Source organism: Anopheles marshallii, chromosome X, assembly GCF_943734725.1.
Source record: "Anopheles marshallii chromosome X, idAnoMarsDA_429_01, whole genome shotgun sequence".
NCBI lineage: Eukaryota > Metazoa > Arthropoda > Insecta > Diptera > Culicidae > Anopheles > Anopheles marshallii.
The window spans coordinates 19,183,010-19,205,911 of record NC_071325.1 but is presented as its reverse complement, the minus strand read 5'-3'; the positions used below and the strand labels follow the sequence as shown (position 1 = coordinate 19,205,911).

General features: G+C 45.0%; 1 protein-coding gene across 1 annotated transcript in view; it reads left to right on the top strand.

The window, feature by feature from the left end:
- Positions 1–22,902, top strand: part of LOC128710008 (uncharacterized) — a 54,194-nt gene that overhangs the window by 20,750 nt on the left and 10,542 nt on the right. Inside the window, exon 2 of the mRNA XM_053805051.1 lies at positions 18,801–18,930. Coding sequence (XP_053661026.1) covers positions 18,801–18,930 — 130 coding nt within the window. The remainder of the gene's footprint in view (positions 1–18,800; positions 18,931–22,902) is intronic.

Here is a 22,902-nt window from a genome sequence, read left to right as displayed (position 1 = left end):
ATATATCGTTTAATGTGAGGTGGTCAAAATCAAAAACCAAACGTCACATGCCAGGTGATGGAGGATGGAAAATGCGCAGGGCCCTTTGCTACCACCAAGGGTCTGCGCCAATGAGATGGGCTAGCTTGTCTACTCTTCAACCTAGCACTAGAGAGGGCCATCCGAGGGGACTTCGGGGAGCATTATCTATAAGTCAATTCAGAACCTGGCATACGCTGATGACATAGACATCATTGGTTTACGGCTCTCCTATGTAGCGGATGCTTACCAAAGGATTGAGCAGGCGGTACGAAACGTCGGGTTGGAGATTAACGAAGCAAAAACCAAGTTGATGGTGGCACCACCAGTGGCCCTGCTAACACATCATAACTTACGCAGGAGTGACGTACAAATAGGTGGATGCTCTTTCGAAGTCATCCAAAATTTTCCCTATCTTGGGTCAAAAGTCAGCACCGACAATAACATTGATGTTGAAATACGCGTTAGGGTGCTGACTGCCAACTGGTATACAATTTGAGGAAACTTCTCCACTCAAAACACCTGTAGCGAAAAACGAAGCTGGGACTATATAGAACCTATATAGTTCCAGTACTCACATACGCCTCTGAGACATGGACTTTGTCTAAAACTGTAGAAACCGTCTTAGCCGCGTTCGAGAGGAAAATGCTCAAAATCTTTGGCCCCGAATATGTGGAAGGTCAACGGAAGAACCGCAACAATCAGCTTCTTTGGGAGGCTGCCCAAACGTAAAACTTTAAAATATCTTTTCCGCCGCAACCAAACTACGTCAACCACAGAAGTGGGTCGTCGCTGGAACTGTTTTTATCCAACATGCCTGAGAGAATAGAAGAACCAAATACCATCACAGCTCTTTCATCAGACTATTTATCGAAGACATTGGTTATTGGCATTGTAGGGACGCAATCCAGGTGGAAGGGGCTAAACTATCGCGATGCTGATTGGATTCAATTTCACCGTTGGATAGAATAAAACATCAATCCCACTCCTTCACTTGCGACTGAAGATCACATTGATGCTGCCTTTTTCTTACTAGAATGTAAGTACGTGCATTGCTAAGATAGAGATTTATAGTAACTTAGTAAAACTTGATTAAGACACTACTTACCTTATAAGCCAAAGAATTCTCTTCGATCTCAATTCCAAAGATCTGGAATCAGGGCTTATTATTCTGCATTTAGGCAAATGGCAAAAATAATAATAACTTTTGGTCATAGGTTTAAAGATATTGAACAATTTTTATAAAAAAGAGTAATTCCACATATTTCACATCTGAAGAAAAAGCTTTCAGGCTAGCCACGCACTTTGCTCAATCATATAGATTGTGCGAAACTGATGTTAGTTCCTGTTATGCTACTTGGGAATTTCCCGATTTGGTAATTGGGAAGAGGAACACACCTCAATTTTGTTATGTATAGTTACCGTGGATTGACGTATCGTGCGCACACATATATGTAGAAATAGATCAGAATGCAATTAGTTTTTTTTTGTTAACAATTCAGGAATAATTATTGTACCTTATTATATTCCCGTTCCCCTTGTCCTGTCCCCGTTCCCGTCAGGGGCTGGGTGACAGGGGTTATGTGTCTCCGCATTATTACATTTAAATTTCGCATTAACTGTAATTGCATTAACGCATCATTTGTGTTAAAAGCTTACACCCCTGTGTCACCTTTTTCCCGTATCTGCGCATACTAACGACCAGAGGTAGTCGCTTCTGAGATGGACGCTTCGTCACTTGCTGTCAAGGGCTCGCGTAGACCTTGGTTCGAGACTGTAACTCCCCTGGCAGCTCGTCTACGCGCCTGCTCCATTTCTCGTTTTCGAATGCGACGTCGGATGATGTCAGCCTCTGAAGGCGGCGCCCGCCTTCTTCGGCTCCGACCGGGAGGGACTGGTGGAATCGTCCCGGAACGTATCCGTTTCCGCCAAGCCCGCTGCATGAAGATTCGGCGATCGTACCTCTGTTGAATGGTACCTGAATACCTGGAGACGGAGGACGCCCTCGATTCCGACGTGGAATGGGAGGGGGTGCCGTTCCAGCTGCCTCGGCTTCAGCTGCCGCCCGGAGTACTTCGTCCTCTCGTGCTCGCTCTGCTTCCGCAACTGCTGTCGCCAACCGGATATCGGCTCGAGCAGCCGCGCGTTGTCGAGATTGTCGTCCTCGAGTCGCTCGCACACGATTCGCTCGTGTTCGTGTATGAGACGCTGCCTCATCTCCACCCTCGTCAACAATCTCCGACGAGGAAGGTGCTCGAGCGTTCAGTAGCACCTCATCCTCGCGCCATATCTCCTGAAGGAGCTTGGTGATCCTTCTGGCCGCTTCTTGGATGGAGCTCCATTGATCCGGGCTCTCCAACAGCTTCATGCCCAGATTGTCCGGATGGACAGGGTCATCCGAGCCGAACCCAAGGAACTCCTCACGGATTTCCGCGAATACTGCGCACTCGAAGAGGACATGGGCCACCGACTCAACCGAACTTGGGCACCGAGGACACTCTGGGGTGGAGACAAAACCGCAGACATGTAGATACTCACGGAAGAATCCGTGTCCCGTGAGAATCTGTGAGAGGTGGAAATCCACCTCTCCATGTCGCCGTCCCACCCACTGGTGCAGGTCGGGAATCATCCGATGGGCCCATTTCATGTATCGACTGGCCGTAGGTGCTTCTGCCACCAGGTCCCACGACCGCTGCCACTCCTGTATCGAGGCTAGGCGCTCCGACACTCGAACCTCCTTTCTGCTGGTGCCAGGGGCAGCTAGGAGCCTCCTGTAGCACCTTGCGTCCTCTCGTATCAGCAACCTGTACGGCAAGAGGCCTGCCAATACGACGCCGGTCTCGTACGCCACTGAAACGAAGGAGCTGGTAACGCCCCGTGCGAGCGGCTTCTGCACTTGGGCCAGCTTCCGTCGGTACCACTGGAACTCCGTTGGTCCCGACCAGACAGGGGCGGCATAGCGTACGATCGACTCCGCAACTGCTGCCATCAGTCGACGTTTCGCCACCTGGGGACCACTGTGGTTCCTTATGACCGAGGTCACCACACCAACCACACGGAGGGCTTTCGACGTCGCCGTCTCAACGTGTGGTTTCCACGACAGGTGGTCGTCGAGTCGAACCCCCAGGTACCGTATCGACTGCTGTGTCCGGCAAACGGTGTCACCAACACGAAACGGGACCTCTAGCCGACCTCGACGAAGACAGGAGATGAGGACTCTCTCCGTTTTCTCTGGCGCCAGTTATAGATGTGGCGGCTCATCCATGCCGCTACGCTGTCTACCGCTTCCTCGACAACCGATGCGGCTTCCTCAGGAGTGCAGCCCTCGGCAAGTACCGCGATGTCATCCGCGAAGCCGATGATGCTTGCTCCTTCCGGAAGCTCAACCCGCAGCACGCCATCATACATGACGTTCCACAGCGTGGGGCCCAGGATGGACCCCTGTGGAACGACCTCCGTTACTTGACGTGTGATGGGTCCGTCTGTGGTGTCGTACACGAGCTTTCGGTTGGTGAAGTAGTCTTGCAGGAGACGACTTAAATTCACCGGAACTCCCTTATCGCGAAGTGCCTCAGCAATCGACTGCCAGCTGGCGGTGTTAAATGCGTTGCGGACGTCAAGCGCAACGACCAGGAGGCAGTGCTTGTCTCGGTCGTTTGTTCGGCCGAACGCCATTGCGCGACGTCCCGCGTCCACCACCTGCTGGATAGCCTGCACCGTCGAACGGCCCCTGCGAAAACCGAACTGGTTGTCCGCCAACTTCGGTTCCTCCGGATCCTCCAGGACGTCAATGATGCGGTTCAATATAACCCGCTCGAACACCTTTCCAGGATTGTTCAGCAGCAGAATCGGCCGGACGGAAGTTGGCAGCCCCGGCGGCTTGCCCGGTTTTGGCACAAGAGCCAACTTTTGCTGCTTCCACTCCTCCGGGAAACGCCCCGAATCGAGACACTCCTGAAACACCGCACAGAACATCTCCGGATGCTTCCGGATGGCCACCGTCAAAGCGGCATTCGGCAGCCCATCCAGACCTGGAGTCTTCCTGGGATGCAGTCCACTCGCGATGTCCAAGAGCTCCTGCGTGCTGACCGGTCTCACGTGCTCCTCCTGGCAATTGTCCTCCTCAACGACGAGCTCTGACCAATCCACAGGTTGGTGGTCCGGGAACAGGGTGGCCACGATACCCTGCAGCACTACCGGATCCCGCTCTTGCGCCGTCCTGGTGCCCCGCAGCCTGCCGAGCACCTGTCGAAACCACTGTCCGGTCTCATCATCTGCCAGGGCCTGCAGCATGTCCGCAAAGTGCTGGTTCTTGCTGCGTTTGATTTCTGCCGCGAGTGCCGTCCTCACTTGGAGGTACTCCTTACCTGCGGCCTCAGTGGTGGCATCAAAACGCTCCCTGGCCAGACGACAGTTCTCGATCTGTAGCTCGATGTCCGGTCTCCACCAGTACGCGGGCTTCCCCGAGTGGCCTTGCGACGGGTATACTCGCGACATTATACCGTCACAAGCCAGCGACAGCACCTCCTCCAGACTCCCGGCATTGGTGACCCTATCAGCGAACTGGGTCGCCGCAAGCGCGAGCACGAAAAGTCGAGGGCAGAACTGGCGCGTCCGCCACCGGGAGCCAGCATCTCGCACAGATGACAGCTGCTGACGTTGCTGCTGGTGTCTTATTTGACGCCGCTGAGCCACCCCTACAGCATACCGGATATAAACATGATCACTGTAAGAATACCGGCTCAGGATCTTCCAGCGACTTTCAAGATCTGAAGAAGTCCACTGGCCGGCAATCTCGGGGCTCGCGAAGCTCACGTCCACAATGCTCGGACGAGCAACGCCGCTTCCTGTGAACGTGGGGGCCGTTCCGCTGTTAAGGACTTCCAACCCCAAACCGATGACCATCTGGAGCAGGAGCTCCCCCTTCACGTTCATACGCGAGCTACCTCAGGCGCTGTGCCACGCATTGAAGTCTCCGGCGAGGACCACACGCTGATGATCACGAGCCATCACGTCGATCCTCTCCAGTATCTCCTCAAACTCGCTGATTCCAACCGAGGGCGATACATATGCGCAAATGACCGCGATTGCGTTCACCAAGGCGGCTACTAGTCCAGACAGAGATTGGCAAAGGACCCTCTGAATCGGGTCTCTGAACTTACAACGATTGCCACCTTTAGGTCACGGTTCGTTGCCCAATTGCCGTTGTTGTTTGGTACGCTATAGATTTCCTGCATAAGCAGAACGTCTGCTCGCTCCGTCCGCATCGTGTTGAGTGCTAAATCCTGCGCATTTCTGCTCCTGTTGACGTTAATTTGGAGGATTTGCATCACTGCGATGAACGTTGCACACCGCACAGGCCTGCCGCGATTCGGTGACCTCCACCGCACAGCATACATTTGATTTCGTTCGTACATGCGGCCGCCTTATGGTCGCTGGCACCGCATCGAATGCACAATCTTGAGCGATCTATTCCTTGGCACGCGGCTGCCATATGTCCGCGTTCAAAGCACCGGAAGCAGCGCTTCAAGTCTAATGAAGCCTTCGGAGCAGCACGCACCGTACACGACGTGTAGCTCAACATAAGCCGCTTTCCCACCAGGTGTTCGGCATCGGCACGTGGTAGACGCACTCTCGCACGTTTTGTGCCAACCCGGCGCTCCCACATCGAGATAGTAGCGGCCACTTTCGGTTTCTCCAGCTGGATCTGCATGGCTTTGCTTATATCGTCCTCCTCTGCCATCTGATCGATGTTTGAGACGATGATCTCCATCATCTCGGTGACGACCTTGGCCGTACCCTTGGTGCCGAGCGCAAAGTGCAGCGCTATCTACATCCCGGCCCAACGGCAGCCGCAGGTTGTCCTTTGGCGTGCGTTTGCCCACGCCGATCTGACGCTGATGCTCCTGTGGTATCGGGCTTGTTCGCACCGCCTCGCACTTATCCCGGAAGTTGCTTCCCGTCGATGGTACCACCACGATTTCGTCCGGCCGCTTTCTGGCTGGACGACGTTTCTCAATGCTCTACTGCTGCGGCAACGTTGGCCACTGACCGGACTGCTGATGTTGCTGTGGCCCTGACCGTGACGGCTGCTGGTGTTGTTGCGGCCGTTGATGCTGCTGATGCTGCTGTGGCCGCACTTGATGTTGTTGCTGCCATTCTTTCGGGCGAAGGCTTCGCGACTTTCGGCGCACCACCTCTGCCCAGGAGCCGCCATCTTGGACATAAGGCGTGGCAGCCGACACTACTAAATCCCGTTGCCGTCCGCCTAGTTTCTGCAGCTTTTGCTGCTGCTGCTGTTGCTGCTGCTGCTTCTGTTGCTGTTGCTGTTGAAGCTGCTGTTGCTGCTGCTGCTGCTGGTTGCCTATGCAACCGAGCGTTTGCGCCAACAACTCTTGCTCTGACGCTCACGCTGCAGCTCAGCCCGCAGTTGGGATGCGTCTTCCCGGGCAATCGCCTCCCGGTACCTCGCATCCTCCCGCGCAGCTTGCAGCTCCTGCTGCGCGTTCTTTGCGGCAGTCTTCATCTGTAGACGCAGAAGCCCCATCTCCTCCCGCATGTAGCTCACCATGCCTCGCAACTCCTCGTTCGCTTTTGACGCCTCTTCCAGCAATTTCTTCAGCTCCATGCTGGTCTGCGTGCTTGTCCCTGGCTTGCTCGTCGATAACGCCCGCGTCGACACCACCTTCGGCTCAGGGATTGTGGAAAGCCGTGTCGGTGGCGTCGCTTTCTCGTCTGTCGCGCTCCACTCGTCTGTCGCGCTACTAGCCCATGAGCGATTTCAAGATAGATTCCACGCACCACCAGACACGTGAATATCACTATCCAACTATTCTCCGTACGTCGTCGAATACTCACATCGCAAGGTTCGATGTAATCAACTCCGGTTCAGTTTCAACTGAAGGGTCTTAGACTAGATGTCATGCGTTGCACCGGCAACGGTGTCATCCTAGGAATGCATCGAGCATCGAGATGCAGGATGTAGTAAAGCTGTCGTTGCTCACTCTTCACAGTTTCACGGTAGCCATGTCTGCTCTTCTCATGATAATGATGTATTATGAGTCGGGTGAACATGTGATCACTTGGTAATATTATTAGGAATTTCAGACTGAATGGAAGAAATTCCGCTCGCTTCATCCAACATTCCATTCAGATAATACCCTGCACATCCAACTCAGAATCAATCTTAGAGTCCCAATCACATCCGGGTCTCCACAAATCCTGAATCAGCATTTTACCTCGAATAGTGATCGGAGTAATCAGACCGGGATCAGATGTCATCAACACGCTCAACACAACCCGTTTGTTGGGTTAAAATCTATCGACGACGAACTTCCGATGATCCGCATCTGAAAGCACACTGAAGCAAAAGAACGTCCTCTATTGATCTCCAGCTGATGCCCAAGACACGGTCGTACGTGATCTACTTTTGGCTTGAAAATTGCTATGCTGTTTTCTCGCTCCTCTCTCCAACCTCATCTAGGCATGTGTCTGAATTAGACATCCAATTTCAGATGTGAAATCCTCCTTGTGCTTGAATGTGCCGAATTTCCTTAGCCAGTTTGATGGCTTCCGCTTCTGTATCAACACTATTATAGGATAAGAATTTATCTATGGTCGGATTTGGAGATGAATTCTTAACACGTCCGGTTGGCTTCGCGGGTACAATGGTAGAGAGCGTTTTATTGCGCCTAAAGCGTTCAGGTTAACATTGATTATCATTTAGGATACCCGAATAGGGATATCCTAATTTATGCGGTTTATGCTGCGGCGCTTATTTCTCACTCTAGCTTGCGTGTGAGATTGCGTGATAGTCTCGCCACACTATCATAATAGTCGTCGACATAGTGTTTTTTTCTATAATTGCTTGCGCTGCCTCTGGATACTGCTCAACGAAGTCAAGGGCATTCAAATTCTTACATTCAAACTAATTGAGCTGAACAGAGAGAACACGTAGCCCCAAACGTGGCCACTTCCATAACGTAAACCTGCGGCCTGCCCTCTGTATTACTGCCGAACAGAAACCTCTGCTCTTGATTATTTACGTCTCTTATGCGCCTCCAAAGGCAAATGCTCGTTCGCGAAATTGACATACGACTTTCGGCATACATAGGGTTCGGCGACATAGAGTTCAACGAAACTCGTGCCACTGTTGAAGCTGCATCCCATAGTAGACGGATTTTCTCTGGTTTCTTCGCATTGTGTACCACATTAAGAGGCAGATACCACACCACTTCTTCGGAGCATCTGGATAATTCATCATCGGTGATCTTGTGGGCATATCCCTTTCGTTCATACTCCTTTATCATGTCAGTTACTCATGACTCTGCTGCGGTGTAGCTATCCGGAAAGGCTCGATTATCATCTCGCCATAGATGCCCCGTTTCAAACCGATTACCAACTCTCTTCGTCGTTTTTTTCTAAAATTTCCATTGTCCGGTTTTCGTCACAAGCAATAGGCACTTTGAAGGCAGGAGCACTCATTTGCTCCAGCTTATACTTGGTTCCAACAGCATCGTGAAGTTCTCGATTAGTCATTGCAGTGATCCGATGTAGATTCGTTATGACGTTAGTAGTCAAAGCGCTGTCGTCTACGCCGTAAACGGTCCAACCAGTCCAGTCCAGTCCAATCTTGGATCTAACCGCAACCGGTTCACCGATGCACCGAGTATTACTAACTCTAATCTCTAAAGCGGCAAACAGCTCGATGTTATTCAGCCCTAACAGGTTGGCTGATAAGTCCCCGGTCTAACAAAGAAAAACACATTTTTTTTGTCAAAATTCGTTTTTATTATTCAACATAGTTCCCTTCAAGAGCGATACAACGATTATAACGACCTTCCAATTTTTTTATACCATTTTGGTAGTACTCCTTCGGTTTTGCCTCAAAATAGGCTTCAGTTTCGGCGACCACCTCTTCATTGCAGCCAATTTTTTTCCCTGCGAGCATCCTTTTGAGGTCTGAGAACAAGAAAAAGTCGCTGGGGGCCAGATCTGGAGAATACGGTGGGTGGGGAAGCAATTCGAAGCCCAATTCATGAATTTTTGCCATCGTTCTCAATGACTTGTGGCACGGTGCGTTTTCTTGGTGGAACAACACTTTTTTCTTCTTCATATGGGGCCGTTTTGCCGCGATTTCGACCTTCAAACGCTCCAATAACGCCATATAATAGTCACTGTTGATGGTTTTTCCCTTCTCAAGATAATCGATAAAAATTATTCCATGCTCATCCCAAAATACAGAGGCCATTACTTTGCCAGCGGACTTTTGAGTCTTTCCACGCTTCGGAGCCGGTTCACCGGTCGCTGTCCACTGAGCCGACTGTCGATTGGACTCAGGAGTGTAGTGATGGAGCCATGTTTCATCCATTGTCATATATCGACGCAAAAACTCGGGTGTATTACGAGTTAACAGCTGCAAACACCGCTCAGAATCATCAACACGTTGGTGTTTTTGGTCAAATGTGAGCTCGCGCGGCACCCATTTTGCACAGAGCTTCCGCATATCCAAATATTGATGAATGATATGACCAACACGTTCCTTTGATATCTTTAAGGCCTCTGTTATCTCGATCAACTTCATTTTACGGTCATTCAAAATCATTTTGTGGATTTTTTTTTTATGTTTTCGTCGGTAACCACCTCTTTCGGGCGTCCACTGCGTTCACCGTCCTCCGTGCTCATTTCACCACGCTTGAATTTTGCATACCAATCAATTATTGTTGATTTCCCTGGGGCAGAGTCCGGAAACTCATTATCAAGCCAAGTTTTTGCTTCCACTGTATTTTTTCCCTTCAGAAAACAGTATTTTATCAAAACACGAAATTTCTTTTTCTCCATTTTTTTCACAATAACAAAAGTTGCTTGACAAAAGACGCTCTGTCTCACAAACTAATTGACATACAGACGTCAAATTTTGACACGAATCATTTGAAGGTTGGTACTATATAAAACTAATATGCATTTAATACTAGCGGCACCATCTATGTGTCAGACCGGGGACTTATCAGCCAACCTGTTATTATCGTCAGCGAGGTTTGTTGACTATTTTCGCCTATCAGAATATTCGACAGATGTTTGTAGCGTTGTATGACATCATCTAATCTCAGGGATGGACTAGGGAGCATTAGTCCAGTCACTGTACAAGGTTCGAACAGCTTTCACTTCTGTGTTGATCATTGACTTGAGATTTGAAGATATAACTTCCTGGATCGATCATCTAAGCGACTGATGTTTCCGGTCCACGTAATCCGCAACGGTTCGTTCGGTCCATCCGCTTTTAGTTGGTCAGCAACGCTCTAATGTATTAGGGTAGCTGATGAACCTTCGTCAACAAATGCTATGATGTTGATGCTATTTTCGCCCGAATGAAGAGTTACAGGTATCGTCCGATAAATCACCACTTGTGATCGAAGCGTGTTTTCGTTAGAATCAGCTCGCTGTAGCTGAACGTGTTCTTCTGTCCGCACCAGAACCAGGATGTGACGCTGTTTTTCGCAACCATTTACTTCGCACCGCATTACAAAATGTTTTACATTTACAAAACATTTTAAGGAGATCTTCTGACATTTATATGGCATTATTTATTGTATCATTCGAAACTCATTTAGCGATGCATTCAAAAATAAATCCTTAATGAACCATGGTACTTTTAATATAAAAAACTACTTGGTCCTGGAACAAAAAGAAAATCAACGCCATTTCAACGCAGGATGAATGTATTCAGGATCACGAGATTTGCAGTCGACCTGGCGATTGCAAACCAAATGATAGTGCCGCAATATTTCTCTCAGTAGTGCATTACGGCGTTTGTTTAAAGTATGTAATTAAAGGTTCAAGTGGTTGTATTCTAGTTCTGAACAAATATCTTGAACTAAACTTTAGTCCTTTGTCAAATCAACTAGCGAAAAAGCTGAATGTGCCGAAGGAACTTAAATTTTCCAAATTACGTGATGTTCCTCAACAGCGTGATATGTTGCTATGCACACATTATGTGTTGAATTCCCGAAATTCATATTGAAAGCATGTTCTGTGGGACGAAAATGGATACCGTCTGAGTGTCTTTCTCGATTTTCGCCATATTAAAGTATGTCTCACGGTTGAAAGAAACCGTTATGTTGTAGTCGAACGTTTGGGCTGTTTGAACGACATTAATACAACATTTGCCGTCGGTATAGTAGTCAATGTGTATGTGGAGTGAGGAGTGCGCTAATTTAACATACCAGAGATGTTATTTTGCATGGGGTACAGCATGTCAAACTTTGCACATCAAATATTTCAACTGTAGTTATCTTGAAAAGCTGTAGGTCTCTTTGAGTGCCCGTTGCAATTATTCTTCAACGTGCGCAACGCGGGTACTAGCTACTGTTCCGTGCTGTAAAATGCCTTCGGAGCCAGAGTATGCACTGATGTCTCGTTGATATAAGAGAAAGCAAAGTTTTCCGGAGAAATCTTCTACCCCAACAGTGCCAGATCCATTTTTGTCATCTTTTTATATACTCATGCAATGTTAAATGTGGCCTTGTGTGGTGGATTGTTTTAGAGTGTTGGTAGAAACCTGCATCAGATGTATAATTTTAGTGAGTTATTGGAATATTTTAGAACATGCCCATAAAACTAAGTTGAATGATTTCGAGTTGATGTGCTAATTGAGCGTATCACATATAAGGTTTCTAGTGGTGAAGTTTGAGGAAATTGGCACAGGCCACTTGCAATCTTGCATACGGTTCCGGTTTAATGTGTTTTTTAATATATTCTTGTATTTTTTATCAGCATTTCCATAGGCTTGGCTGCCTTTCCAAGAGACGAAAAATATTTGACAAACCAAAAAAACAAAAAACAAAAAACTTTTAGATAATTTTGAAATATTTTTTTGACCTTTCAGATGAATAGGACTGTGTTGCTGTTAAAATATTCCACCAATATTTAAACTAGTCATGTACAGCACAATGCGATTAAAGCACAATGCGATACCAAGTAAAATTTATAAGTTAATACGATTAAAAAAGCTAAATAATAACAGGTGCTCTGATAATAGTTTGGCCTATGATAGTAAAACACAATTTTTTTGCAAATTAATTTTATTTCTTATTCAACATACATCCCTTTAACCGATTACAGCGGTGATATACCGATTATAGCATTCTTTCAATGTTGCGATACCATTTTTGTGGTACTTTTTATCCTTTGGCTCAAAAAAGGCCTCAGGTTCGGCGATCACCTGTTTATCCGACGAAAATTTCTTTTCAGCAAGTATCATTTTAAGATCTGAGAAAAGTAAATATTCGCTGGGAATACGGTCGGTGGGGAAGCAATTCGTAGCCTAATTAATGTTTTTTACATTGTTCTTACTGTTTGTGGCACGGTGCGTTGTCTTGGTGAAGCAAACCATTTTTTTTCTTCAAACGTGACCGTTTTTTGACGATTTCGTCCTTCAAACGCTCCAATAACTTGACAACTATAATAACCACTCGGATCACTGTCTATTGGACTTTGGAGTGTAGTGGTGAAGTCAAGTCTCATTAAAGGTAACATTTATACGCAAAAACTCGCACGGCACCCATTTTGCACAGAGCTTTCTCATATTCAAATACTCATGAACGATATGTCCAACACGTTCCTTAGATATTTTTAGGGTGTCAGGTATCTCGATCAACTTCACTTCATAGCGTTCACTTTATTCACCGTTCTCAGTGCTCATTTCTCCACGTTTTAAATGTAGCATACCAATATATGACAGTTAATTTTGATGGAGTAGTGTCCAAAAACTCTTCATCAAACCAATTTTTGGCTTCTACTGTATTTTCCCCTTCATGAAACATTACTTTATCATCACGCGAAATTCTTTCTTTTCCATGATTATTCAAAAAACAAAAGTTGCGTCACACAAAATGCTCTATATTTGCGGTCTGCAAACTTTTGAGGCAAAGGGACAAATTTTGTAGCGGGCCTGGAGAATACCTTTTTTTATTAGTTTACTCGAATAATTCCGTTATAAAATCCTAGATACAAAATTATCGGAAATAATGTCAATCAATGCGATTGATGATATTGTATTTTTGTTTTGCAGCAATTATATACTCCAAGCGAGGTTCAATATTTGTACAATCTATCATTAAAATTGATTGCTAATGGTCATCAGTTAATATTGATCTGTAATAGGATTTTGTAAATTTCAGTTTTGACAATGTTTTTTTTCAAATTTATATGTGCTGCTAAACATTGAAATATAGCTTTAAGCAAATGATTTAAAATAATTTTACTGTTCTTGGGGCAACAGCTGATAAAAAGTTATGAGATTTAAATCGTTAAATTTGGTTTTCAGACTCTAATTGTTTTGTAAATCAATTACTTGTATCTGGAGTTCAGATGGAACATCCTTATTATTTGCATTGAAAGAATTTTGAACCAAAACAAAGATTTTTTTTTATCTGAACCTAGATCAGGAAAACGTTGCTGCAACTATCTGTTAAGTTCTGTCAATAAGGCTGATGCGAAAGTTTTTGGAGATTAAGTTATGGATACAGACAACTGTAATTTTTGGTAACAGGTAAAATGAATACAATTATTGTTTGCTACTTGCGTTTCAAATAGAGAAAATTTTTGTGTGTAAGATTTTGCGAGAGTTCACAAATTAGCAATGTTTCATATTGTAATTTTAAATTCGTTGTGATATCCTACAATATATAGTTATATGCCAAGGCATATCGATATTAAAAAGCATATCAAAGAGCATATCGATAGTGGACCATGGAAGAGGAGTACGCGTTTTAAACGAACGGCATATTTTTTAGCTATTGCCCGGGGAGCGGGAAGGGGGGGTTGCCGCGCGGCCGCCCACTCCGCCCATCGTTAGATCCGCCACTGTCTCAAACTGATTGCTTTTTTGCCACAAGTTCAACACAACATCAATGCTTTAAAGATCACGATGTCGATCTTTTTCACTATATCAATTTCATTTAGCAACAGAGTGCGTGAAAGTATGACCAGCCAGAACAAAGGCAATTGAGCTTCTAGAAGACTCCTTCCTCCAATGCCGCACAATTTTTTGGTGATACTCTGCCGATAGTACAACAGCGCCTACAGCCGAATTTTTTTAGAGACAAACGTACGATTTGACGTTTCTTGCTGGATGTTTGGTGCCTGTAGGCCGCCGGGTGAGTTGCTATCAAACTGTTTTACAAAAAGGTTCCATATAAAAAAATGACAACTGATTCCTGATGAAAAAGCATTTCGACAATTGTTGTACATGTAGAAAATAGCAATGTGTAACTATGAATATAATCGGCATCGCAAAAATGCTAAAAAATAAAGTGCGGGCGTCTAGGGCCTCGCCGTGTAGGGAGCTCCGGAAAAGCTATTTAGTAAGAAAAGTGTATGAAGTATGTCAGAAATGGGCCCTACAACAGTTATGAAATATGCTAATGAACCCCCTCCCCGCAGCACAAACCCGCATGCTATAGCATGAAACCCATCAGAATGTGTAGAAGTACAAAAAAACTGAGGAAACAACAGACTCTGCTCTTTAAGGATAAGAAACACCGTTGTGAAGAGTCAGATGAACAGCTGCTTAAGCAACTTAAGCAACCCAGTCGGGGGACACCCGCTTGGTTTACAGGAGATTGAAGGAGGCACGGGGTGTATTTGCTCCTAAATCCGCAATGTGCCGAGATGCGGAAGGAAATCTCCTGACAGACGAACGGAAGGTGATCCAAAGATGGAAGTGTTACTTTTCAGGACACCTAAACGGAGCAGGAGGCAGGAGAAGATGGGCAAGTGGCAGAACAAGGTAACTACAACAGCAACACCAGCGCCAGTAACAGCCAAACTACACACACAGTTTGACAAGTCGTCAGATTATGGCACAGTTTGCGCCTGCTGTCAATTCCATACAAAAATCGGTCTGATGCGATCTGACGCGATTTGGTACGTGTAGTTTGAACAGCGTCAGGCTCAGATCAAAACAATGTTACGCATGATGTGTAAAAAAATCTTTAAAGAGTAGATTGCACCAAACTTTGAATAATTTGGAGTACCAACCCTGGCGGCACAATATCGTTAAAAGTACACCGATTAGAACAATTACAAGGTGCACGATTAGGCGTACGGAGAAGAAGATCTATAAGTACAATTCAGATTGACAGCTCTGATGCTTCTCCCAAGGTTCATAATAATTATTATTTCTCAAGGTTATTAAATATTAATAAAATTAGTTTGTTATTTTTTGTAAACATTATTTTATTTCACTTTAATGTTTTCACATTACAATACATTACCGCACAATATTCAAAAAAGGTCTAGCGACGCTTTTCAAACGAAACTGGAACATACGACCGGAGCTTCCAGCCACGACGAACGCAGTCCATGCTTGCGATAATGATGATGATGAAGCCTACCGGAATTATCTTCGCAGCAGAATCATCTTTTTCCAGGATCCGTGTTGGATTGTCCTCGGCCTCGATATTCGTCAATAATGTCGAAATAGCCTTCTTGCGGTTGGTGCTGGTTCCTGCAGCAGAGCTCTCTTCTGTACCACCTGGAAATGTAGTTATGATACATGTTTAATAGAAATTATGACTTTCTCAACAGTTCCGGCTAATGTATGTGATAAGTACTTACTCGTTGGTGCATATTCGTTGTACAATCTATTTTCAATTGATCTCTATTCCTTGAAAAACTTTTCACAACCTGCACCTACTTGGCACGAACGTAGAGTCACCACTGACGCCAAACAACGCTAGGTACAAAACCACACAAGGCAAAGATACGATGACGGGCTGGGTGACACACACGCTCGCGGACACGCACATATCTATACAAGGGTAGCATAGACTGCATCGATTTGACATCTCACCTATTCGTACAATCTGGCCGACAGGGATCTCAACGAATACGCGTTCCGAAAACGTTGCAAGCCAGTTTTCCCGAAGTGTTTCGTGGTACAGGACTTTGTGCAAAAGCGCAGATTAAGCTGCAGCTTAAGTAAAAATTGCAAACCAGTTTTCCGTCCAAGGCTCGTGGTGTATGTTATGCAGGCCACTGTTGAGGAAGAGCTTGACCGATTGGTCAATATGAACGTGATCACTCCCATCGATTACTCCGATTGGGCAGCCCCAATCGTGGTCGTACGTAAGAGCAACGGCAGTATTCGAATATGCGGAGATTATTCTACGGGGCTGAATGCTGGGCTGCAGCCTCATGAGTATCCGTTGCCGTTCACTGATGACATTTTTGCAAAGTTGGCCCACTGCAAATTCTTCAGCAAAATAGATCTGTCGGACGCATTTTTACAAGTCGAGATCGAAGAGTGTCGATTATTATCGAAGAGGCCTCTTCTGACAATAAACACGCATCGAGATCTTTACCTCTATAATCGTCTGCCTCGCGGGTTAAAGATAGCACCAGCCGCATTTCAGCAGATTATAGATGCGATGCATGCTAGATTATGCGACACGTCTGGTTATATGGATAACGTTGTCGTCGGTGCATCAAATAAAATACCTCGGGCACATCATTGACCGACCAGGTTTAAGGCCGAACCCAAAGCCCGAACCGATGCCATAATAAAGCTTACAGCGCCAACAATTGTAAATGAAGTCCATTCGTTTTTGGGAGCAATCAACTATTATGGCAAATTTGTTCCCAGGAAGCGGGATTTGAGGTACCCCCTGGACGGTTTATTGAAAAATGAGAACCAGTTTGTGTGGACGAAGCGGTGCGAAAGCGCATTTAACAGGTTTAAGGAGATTTTGAAATCAGTTCTGCTTCTAACCCACTATGACCCTAAAGCCGAAATCATCGTAGTCGTAAACGCATCCTTAGTTGGACTCGGAGCCACCAATAGCCACAAGTTTGCAGATGGATTAATAACAGTGGTGTAGCACGCGTCAGCATAGTCAGATAGACCGCGAAGGATTGGCCATCATATTTGCGGTAACTGGCTTTCACAAAATGCTGTATGGCAGTCATTTTAAACTCCAAACAGACCATAGGCCATCGCTCCAGATCTTTGGCTCAAAGAAGGGCATTCCTGTATATACTGTTAATCGGCTGCAATGGTTCGCGCTTATGCTGCAGCTATACAATTGTAGCGGACTTCCTTCCGATGTCATCTCAGACCGATAGGATGTGGATAGATATATTCCTTTTTTCACCTTTTTTTATTACTTTTAGACTTTAACTGTACACTTGTTTTATATTTAGTTCTGACTATGACTGTGACTGCGACTGCGATTTTTGGCTCCGCGCGAGCCTCCTTTTATATGAAATAATTACATTGTTTTACATTATACACCCATAAGGGGGTGTATTTGACCCTCTACTACTGTTATGTAAGAACATAATTAACTATCCCTTTCTAACGAGTGTATTATGCGTATGTGATTTTTCACAGGTGCGTTTTTACATATTTTAATGGTGGTAACAATTCCTATTGTCCTGTTACGCAATTCTATGAACTCTCTCTCTAATTTACATCATTTGCATAATCGAGTGTGCTATAAAAGTATTACCTCGCTGTGTCTAAAATTCCTGCGCATCTTTTGGTGGTATTTTATGTTGTGATAACTTCTGATCTAAGTTTTTATTAACAGAAAAATAACTTCGTGTTAATGTATTGAGGACGCCACTTCTCATGCTATCTCATTAGCTATCTTGTTCTAATCCTGACTGCATTAATTTACTTTGATCCTAAGTGGTTCGTGTCTAGGATGATCGAAAATTCATGTGGCTTTAATGCCTAAGACGTTTCACTAATCTTTGTGTCTTAGCTACTTTAAATTGTCATGTGTTATTTATCAAAGGTGTCAATCCTACATGTTACACAATATTGCACATAAACAAGTGTTTCAAACTTAAACCAATCTTTCACAAGCATGCCGCCGAAAAACTGCCAAGAATTAGGCTGATGAAATTAAGTCGTTAGTTCCATGAAATTAGTTCCATCGGCCAGCATCTTCGACGTCGCCGACCTCATTGTATTCTACATCAGTATCAGCACCTCCGGCACAGGTAGAGACCCCTTCATCACCAGCATCATTACTAGCAGCGCCGGCATACATCAGAAAGCAACAAGCACCCCCGATTACCGACAGGAACAGCACCCAGCAGGCGCGTCTACCACGACGTTCTTCTAGGTCTAGAAGACTGCCACGTAGGTTCAGCGCGTACCGGCTGACTTAAAAGGGGGAGGTGTTGTGTAAGGTGTTCTATACACCGTGGGCGCGCAGCGTTACTTGCCGTTACTCGGTCCTGTAATCGTGTTGACACGTGACAGCTACCGATGCGTTTTCGTTCGACTACCTTCGGCAGCACGAACCTCCATTTGTGTAAGCTCTCTTTTAATGCGGCTACTCTAGCGAGCAGACATGTTCTGTTACGTCTTGACGTCCTGTGATAGTGTAATACGTTTTGTAATAAATTTTTAATGTGTTGTTTTATTAAGAATGACCGTTTCGTCTTATGATTATTTCAAAATAATATAATATAACATAACGCAAAACACAAAAAACAATAATTTGTATAAGCTATCCTATAAGCTTTTTATCATCTCGCTTCATGCTCCTAAATAAATTAAAGCTAAACAGTCGCCACTACACTCACAGTAGCTACTATCTCGATTCGATCGATATCAAAATTGCACAAAATGTTATTCGATCGAAAACCCAAAATTTGTAATTCAATTCAGCCCATAAGAATACTGCACTTGTGAATATTTAAATGTCGAAAGCTGACTGACATAATCGAGACTAACTATTTACTTCGCTGACGTTTCATCTAAACAGGTCAACATCAGCAACACGTGGACGCTGCCGCAAGAGGGATTTTCTGTATTCTATCGCTACTTTCGCGACAAAATCTCCTGGTTCGAGGCGGACGCAGTTTGTCAGTTTCATCATGCTAATCTAGTCACCGGTAAGTAACCGAACCCTATTTGTGCCTTTCTTGTTGAAAAAAAATGAATATGACACGGCTACCCACAGCTTTCAACTGCAGAGTTGGTGATTTAATTTACGGACTTAAACGGAAAATCGCCATATTGGCCGTATTTTGTAATCGTAAGCGGAAAGGTTTTCTTTTTAAGAAAAGTTATACAATCAAGTCTTGCTAAGGTAGTACACCTCAAAGATAGCCTCTCTCTCTAAGATGATCACTTTTGACAAGCCCCTCATTTTCATTACATTTTATGCAAATCCTCCCTAACATGGCATTCTCTAAGCTGCACATGATACAAACATCATGTCTCTCTAACCCTGCATCTTCACCTAGCGGTCTTCCCAGATACGTTGGCAATCGAACCTGGGAAGACCACTAGGTGTTAATTTTAAGGTAAGATAGCGGTCCCTTCAGCTTGCTGGATAGAGAGACTTGATTGTATTTGTTTCAGTAACTGAACCTTGGGACCTAGTTAATAGGTGGCTACAGAAAAATGTTTGCAAAATGAATTATGTGCACAAGGAATGTTAGAGAAACTAAATATTGGAATGAACTATATACCGTATTTTAGCGTGTATTTCGACCCTCTTTTAGTTCAAAAATGACCAAAGTCAAATTAAAGGGGTCGTTATACATGGGTAGTAACTTTTCGATTCTGGCACTGAGGATGTTGCAACTTTTGTAGATAGTTATGATGAGGTTGAGAACATTCGTTAACAATGCTTACATGTAAACAATGTTAAATTTGCCAGAACTACTGCTGCTGCTGGAACTATTACTGGCAAAACTATTGGTTCTACAATTGCTGTGCTTTCCATGGTTCCTGTTGCCGCTAAAATGATGCCGACGTTGTGCGTATTTGAGCCATTCGATGCTAGTAAATCCAATTTCGATCGATGGCTGGAACGTCTACAAATTTCTTTTCGCATCAATAACATAGCGGAAGAGGACGAATGGGATCATTACATTACAATTTTGACAGTTTGTCAACGGTTAAGGATTTGGGCATGCAGGCCGGGGTCCAAACTGCTCTTGCCTCGGCTGTAACAGCTATGGGAAAGCTTATGGAGCCGATTGTTGCTGAGATCCGTGGTGGTCGTAAAATCCGTAAAATCAATACACGAGTTGATTCATAATGTGCAAAAACGTTCACTTGAAATTTAATTACTATTTCACTAAAAAACAAAAAAAACACCAACTATGTTTAGATGCATAAAAAGAAGGACGCATTGTCCACAACATGTACCGAAAGTTTTTTTCCTAACTCCAATATCAATGCGCTTGCCGAAGCAAGCACGTAGTGTAGGAAGAAAACAAACACCACACATTTACGGCATGGCAAAACACAGCCACACAATCTCCTCCACTTCACAAAAAACAACATCCCCTAGCAGACCGCACTGTATAAAACAAATGCGACAAGTGATGCGCGCATTGTTGGTACAGATCAAAATGTTCTAACAACCTCGACACGTCCGTCCCGGACCTAGCGTTCAGCAGACTTAGCTGACCTCGCTATGGTGGTGTGAACGCTAGACAAAGATCGATACAGCATGCTTCCTGGCGCGGGTAAGGACGAGATGGGAACATTTTCTAACTCTCATCATACGACCGCTCTAGCTCAGCGCACAGCAACCGCGCTAGCTTAACGCGTAAGCAGGATCGCTGCGATGAAGGACAATGCGAGACGGAAAGGATTCGAGAGTGTACATAATCGCCTTGCTCGCGAACCGCTGCAGCGAGGGGCCGTTGATTAACATGTTAACTGACGCACACATTCAACGGCCCCTCGTCTTTACACGTCTTACGTTGTTTCCCCAAGATTTCTTAGCCTCCTCAGCCTTGGCCAGTAAATCGCACTCGTTTTTTCTCTCATTGTCTGTAGGGTGGGTTTAATGAATGTGTCTTCATTGCACATGTCTTTCTTCTCCGTCACACATACGCGAACCGTCCAGTTGAGCGTTTTGTGACTATGAATTAGTGTGTGACCCCATGTGATAATGCATTAGCTCCACACGATTTGCCTTGTTTTAACCCAACGTTTTGATCGTGGATTAGCCTGCACCAATGCATCACTAACAAAAAATATTTGAAACTATGCATTGCAGTCAGTAACGGATCACGCACTACGCAAACTAATCGGTCCTCGATGCCTCGAGGAGCAAGGGGCTCTGAGCATCAATAATACCAATACCTAATTTCAACGAATTTCCAAAGAGCATGATCCGCTATAGACTGCAATTATGCCCGCTTAATGCACTTAAGCTTTTCACGCAGAGTGAGATACTGTGCGTATCAGCCCTTATCCGTCCGCACGTTTTTGTTTCCTCTTGGTCCTTCATTGCCCAGTACAAAATGCTGACACTTCTCGAATAGCCGGCTTCTTTCTAGCACACAACAATGAAATGTATAGTGCTTGAAGTTTTGCTTTGGACACTGCGCGTGACTCCTTGGAATTGATACTGCCATTGGTGATGGCATGGCCAGAGGATGGTTGAAGCATTTTACGTCTTTACACAGGTACAGACAGTCAAACAAATCAAATGTAACTTCCAGTGTTGTGTTAACAGGTTTGTTCTCACCTGCTGACTTTTACATATTTTTAGTTCTATCTGTTCAAATGTAATGGTTAATGCATACTGTAAAATATACAGAAAACTAACCATACAAATGGAATAAGAAGAAGACGCGAAAGTGCACATTTGGAACAACATTATACCTTGCGGAAGAGTTAAAATATTTCTTTGACAATCCAGATACGCTTTCCGGCATAGCAACTTGTTACGAGGCTCTAGGCGGTTGCCTACTCCGCCCAACTTGCATACGTTAGTATCAATCGACTGATTGTTAGGCTCACTAGTTAGTTCTGAATTTTGTTCTATTCAAAACAGATCTAATGTCCGAATCATATCCAAATCCGAAAGGAAGAAGACACATTGTACCGTGAGCGTATGCGGTCCCGTTATCTTCGCATGTATGCGAGTATATGTTCATACATTACATACACACATACTCTACGATCTACGTTTTATGTATAGCGACTAATAGGTACGAAAATGGCTACGAGTGTCTTTTTTATTATTGTGATATTTCATTGAATAAACATGATATTCTCAACCTGATCGGTCGTCACTCAACCGGTCGTCGATTATCACTTGGAGCAAAAATAGAAGAATGCGCTAAAATTATCCAAGCCTTAATGTTAATCAAGTTAAAGTAAGTTGCTACATGAATGCATACAACAGCACCTGCCATAATAGGCATTGGACTAAGTATTTTTCCTTTGCATTTTGAACCCAATAAGGATGGTATGGTTCGTTTGGTGCATATCGAATGACCAAAATGCACTCAAACCAATGTTGCGACGCATCGATCGACGCGCTGATCATACAACAAAACCCGACGCGTTTGCTTATTCTCAGACTGGGACTCCGTGGCCGCATCGATTCGCCGTCGAGGTAAATTGGTATCAAATGGTATAATACAAAAGTTCTGTTCTCGTTCTTGCAACAGCTGATCCGTGCAATCATACGAATGCAAAAATATCTGTCACACTCTTCGTCACACTGCACGTACTTCGTATAGAAAGTGTGAGTGCATGTGCAGCTTTTTTGTTCTCTCTCCCTGTGCAGGGGAAAAGCGCTCCAAAGTCCAAACGAAGGAGAGATCGGTCGTAAATTTGAGCGATAAGTCCCGAAACTGCTCACTCAACTCATGAGTCCATAAAACTTGGGTTCCTCGATGGCCCAAACTGCTGCAAAGCGGAACTATTCGGGATCACATTTCGGAGGACCAAACTCGGTTGAGAATAGTTCCCAAACTCCAAATTTTGTTCCCTTGGGTGAGTTGTACTAGTGCTTCCCCACCTGGCAAAATTCTTTCATAAGTTACTCAGATTTCACTCTGAAATCGATCTGCAATCGATCTTACAGCCCATGTGACAAAAACCGA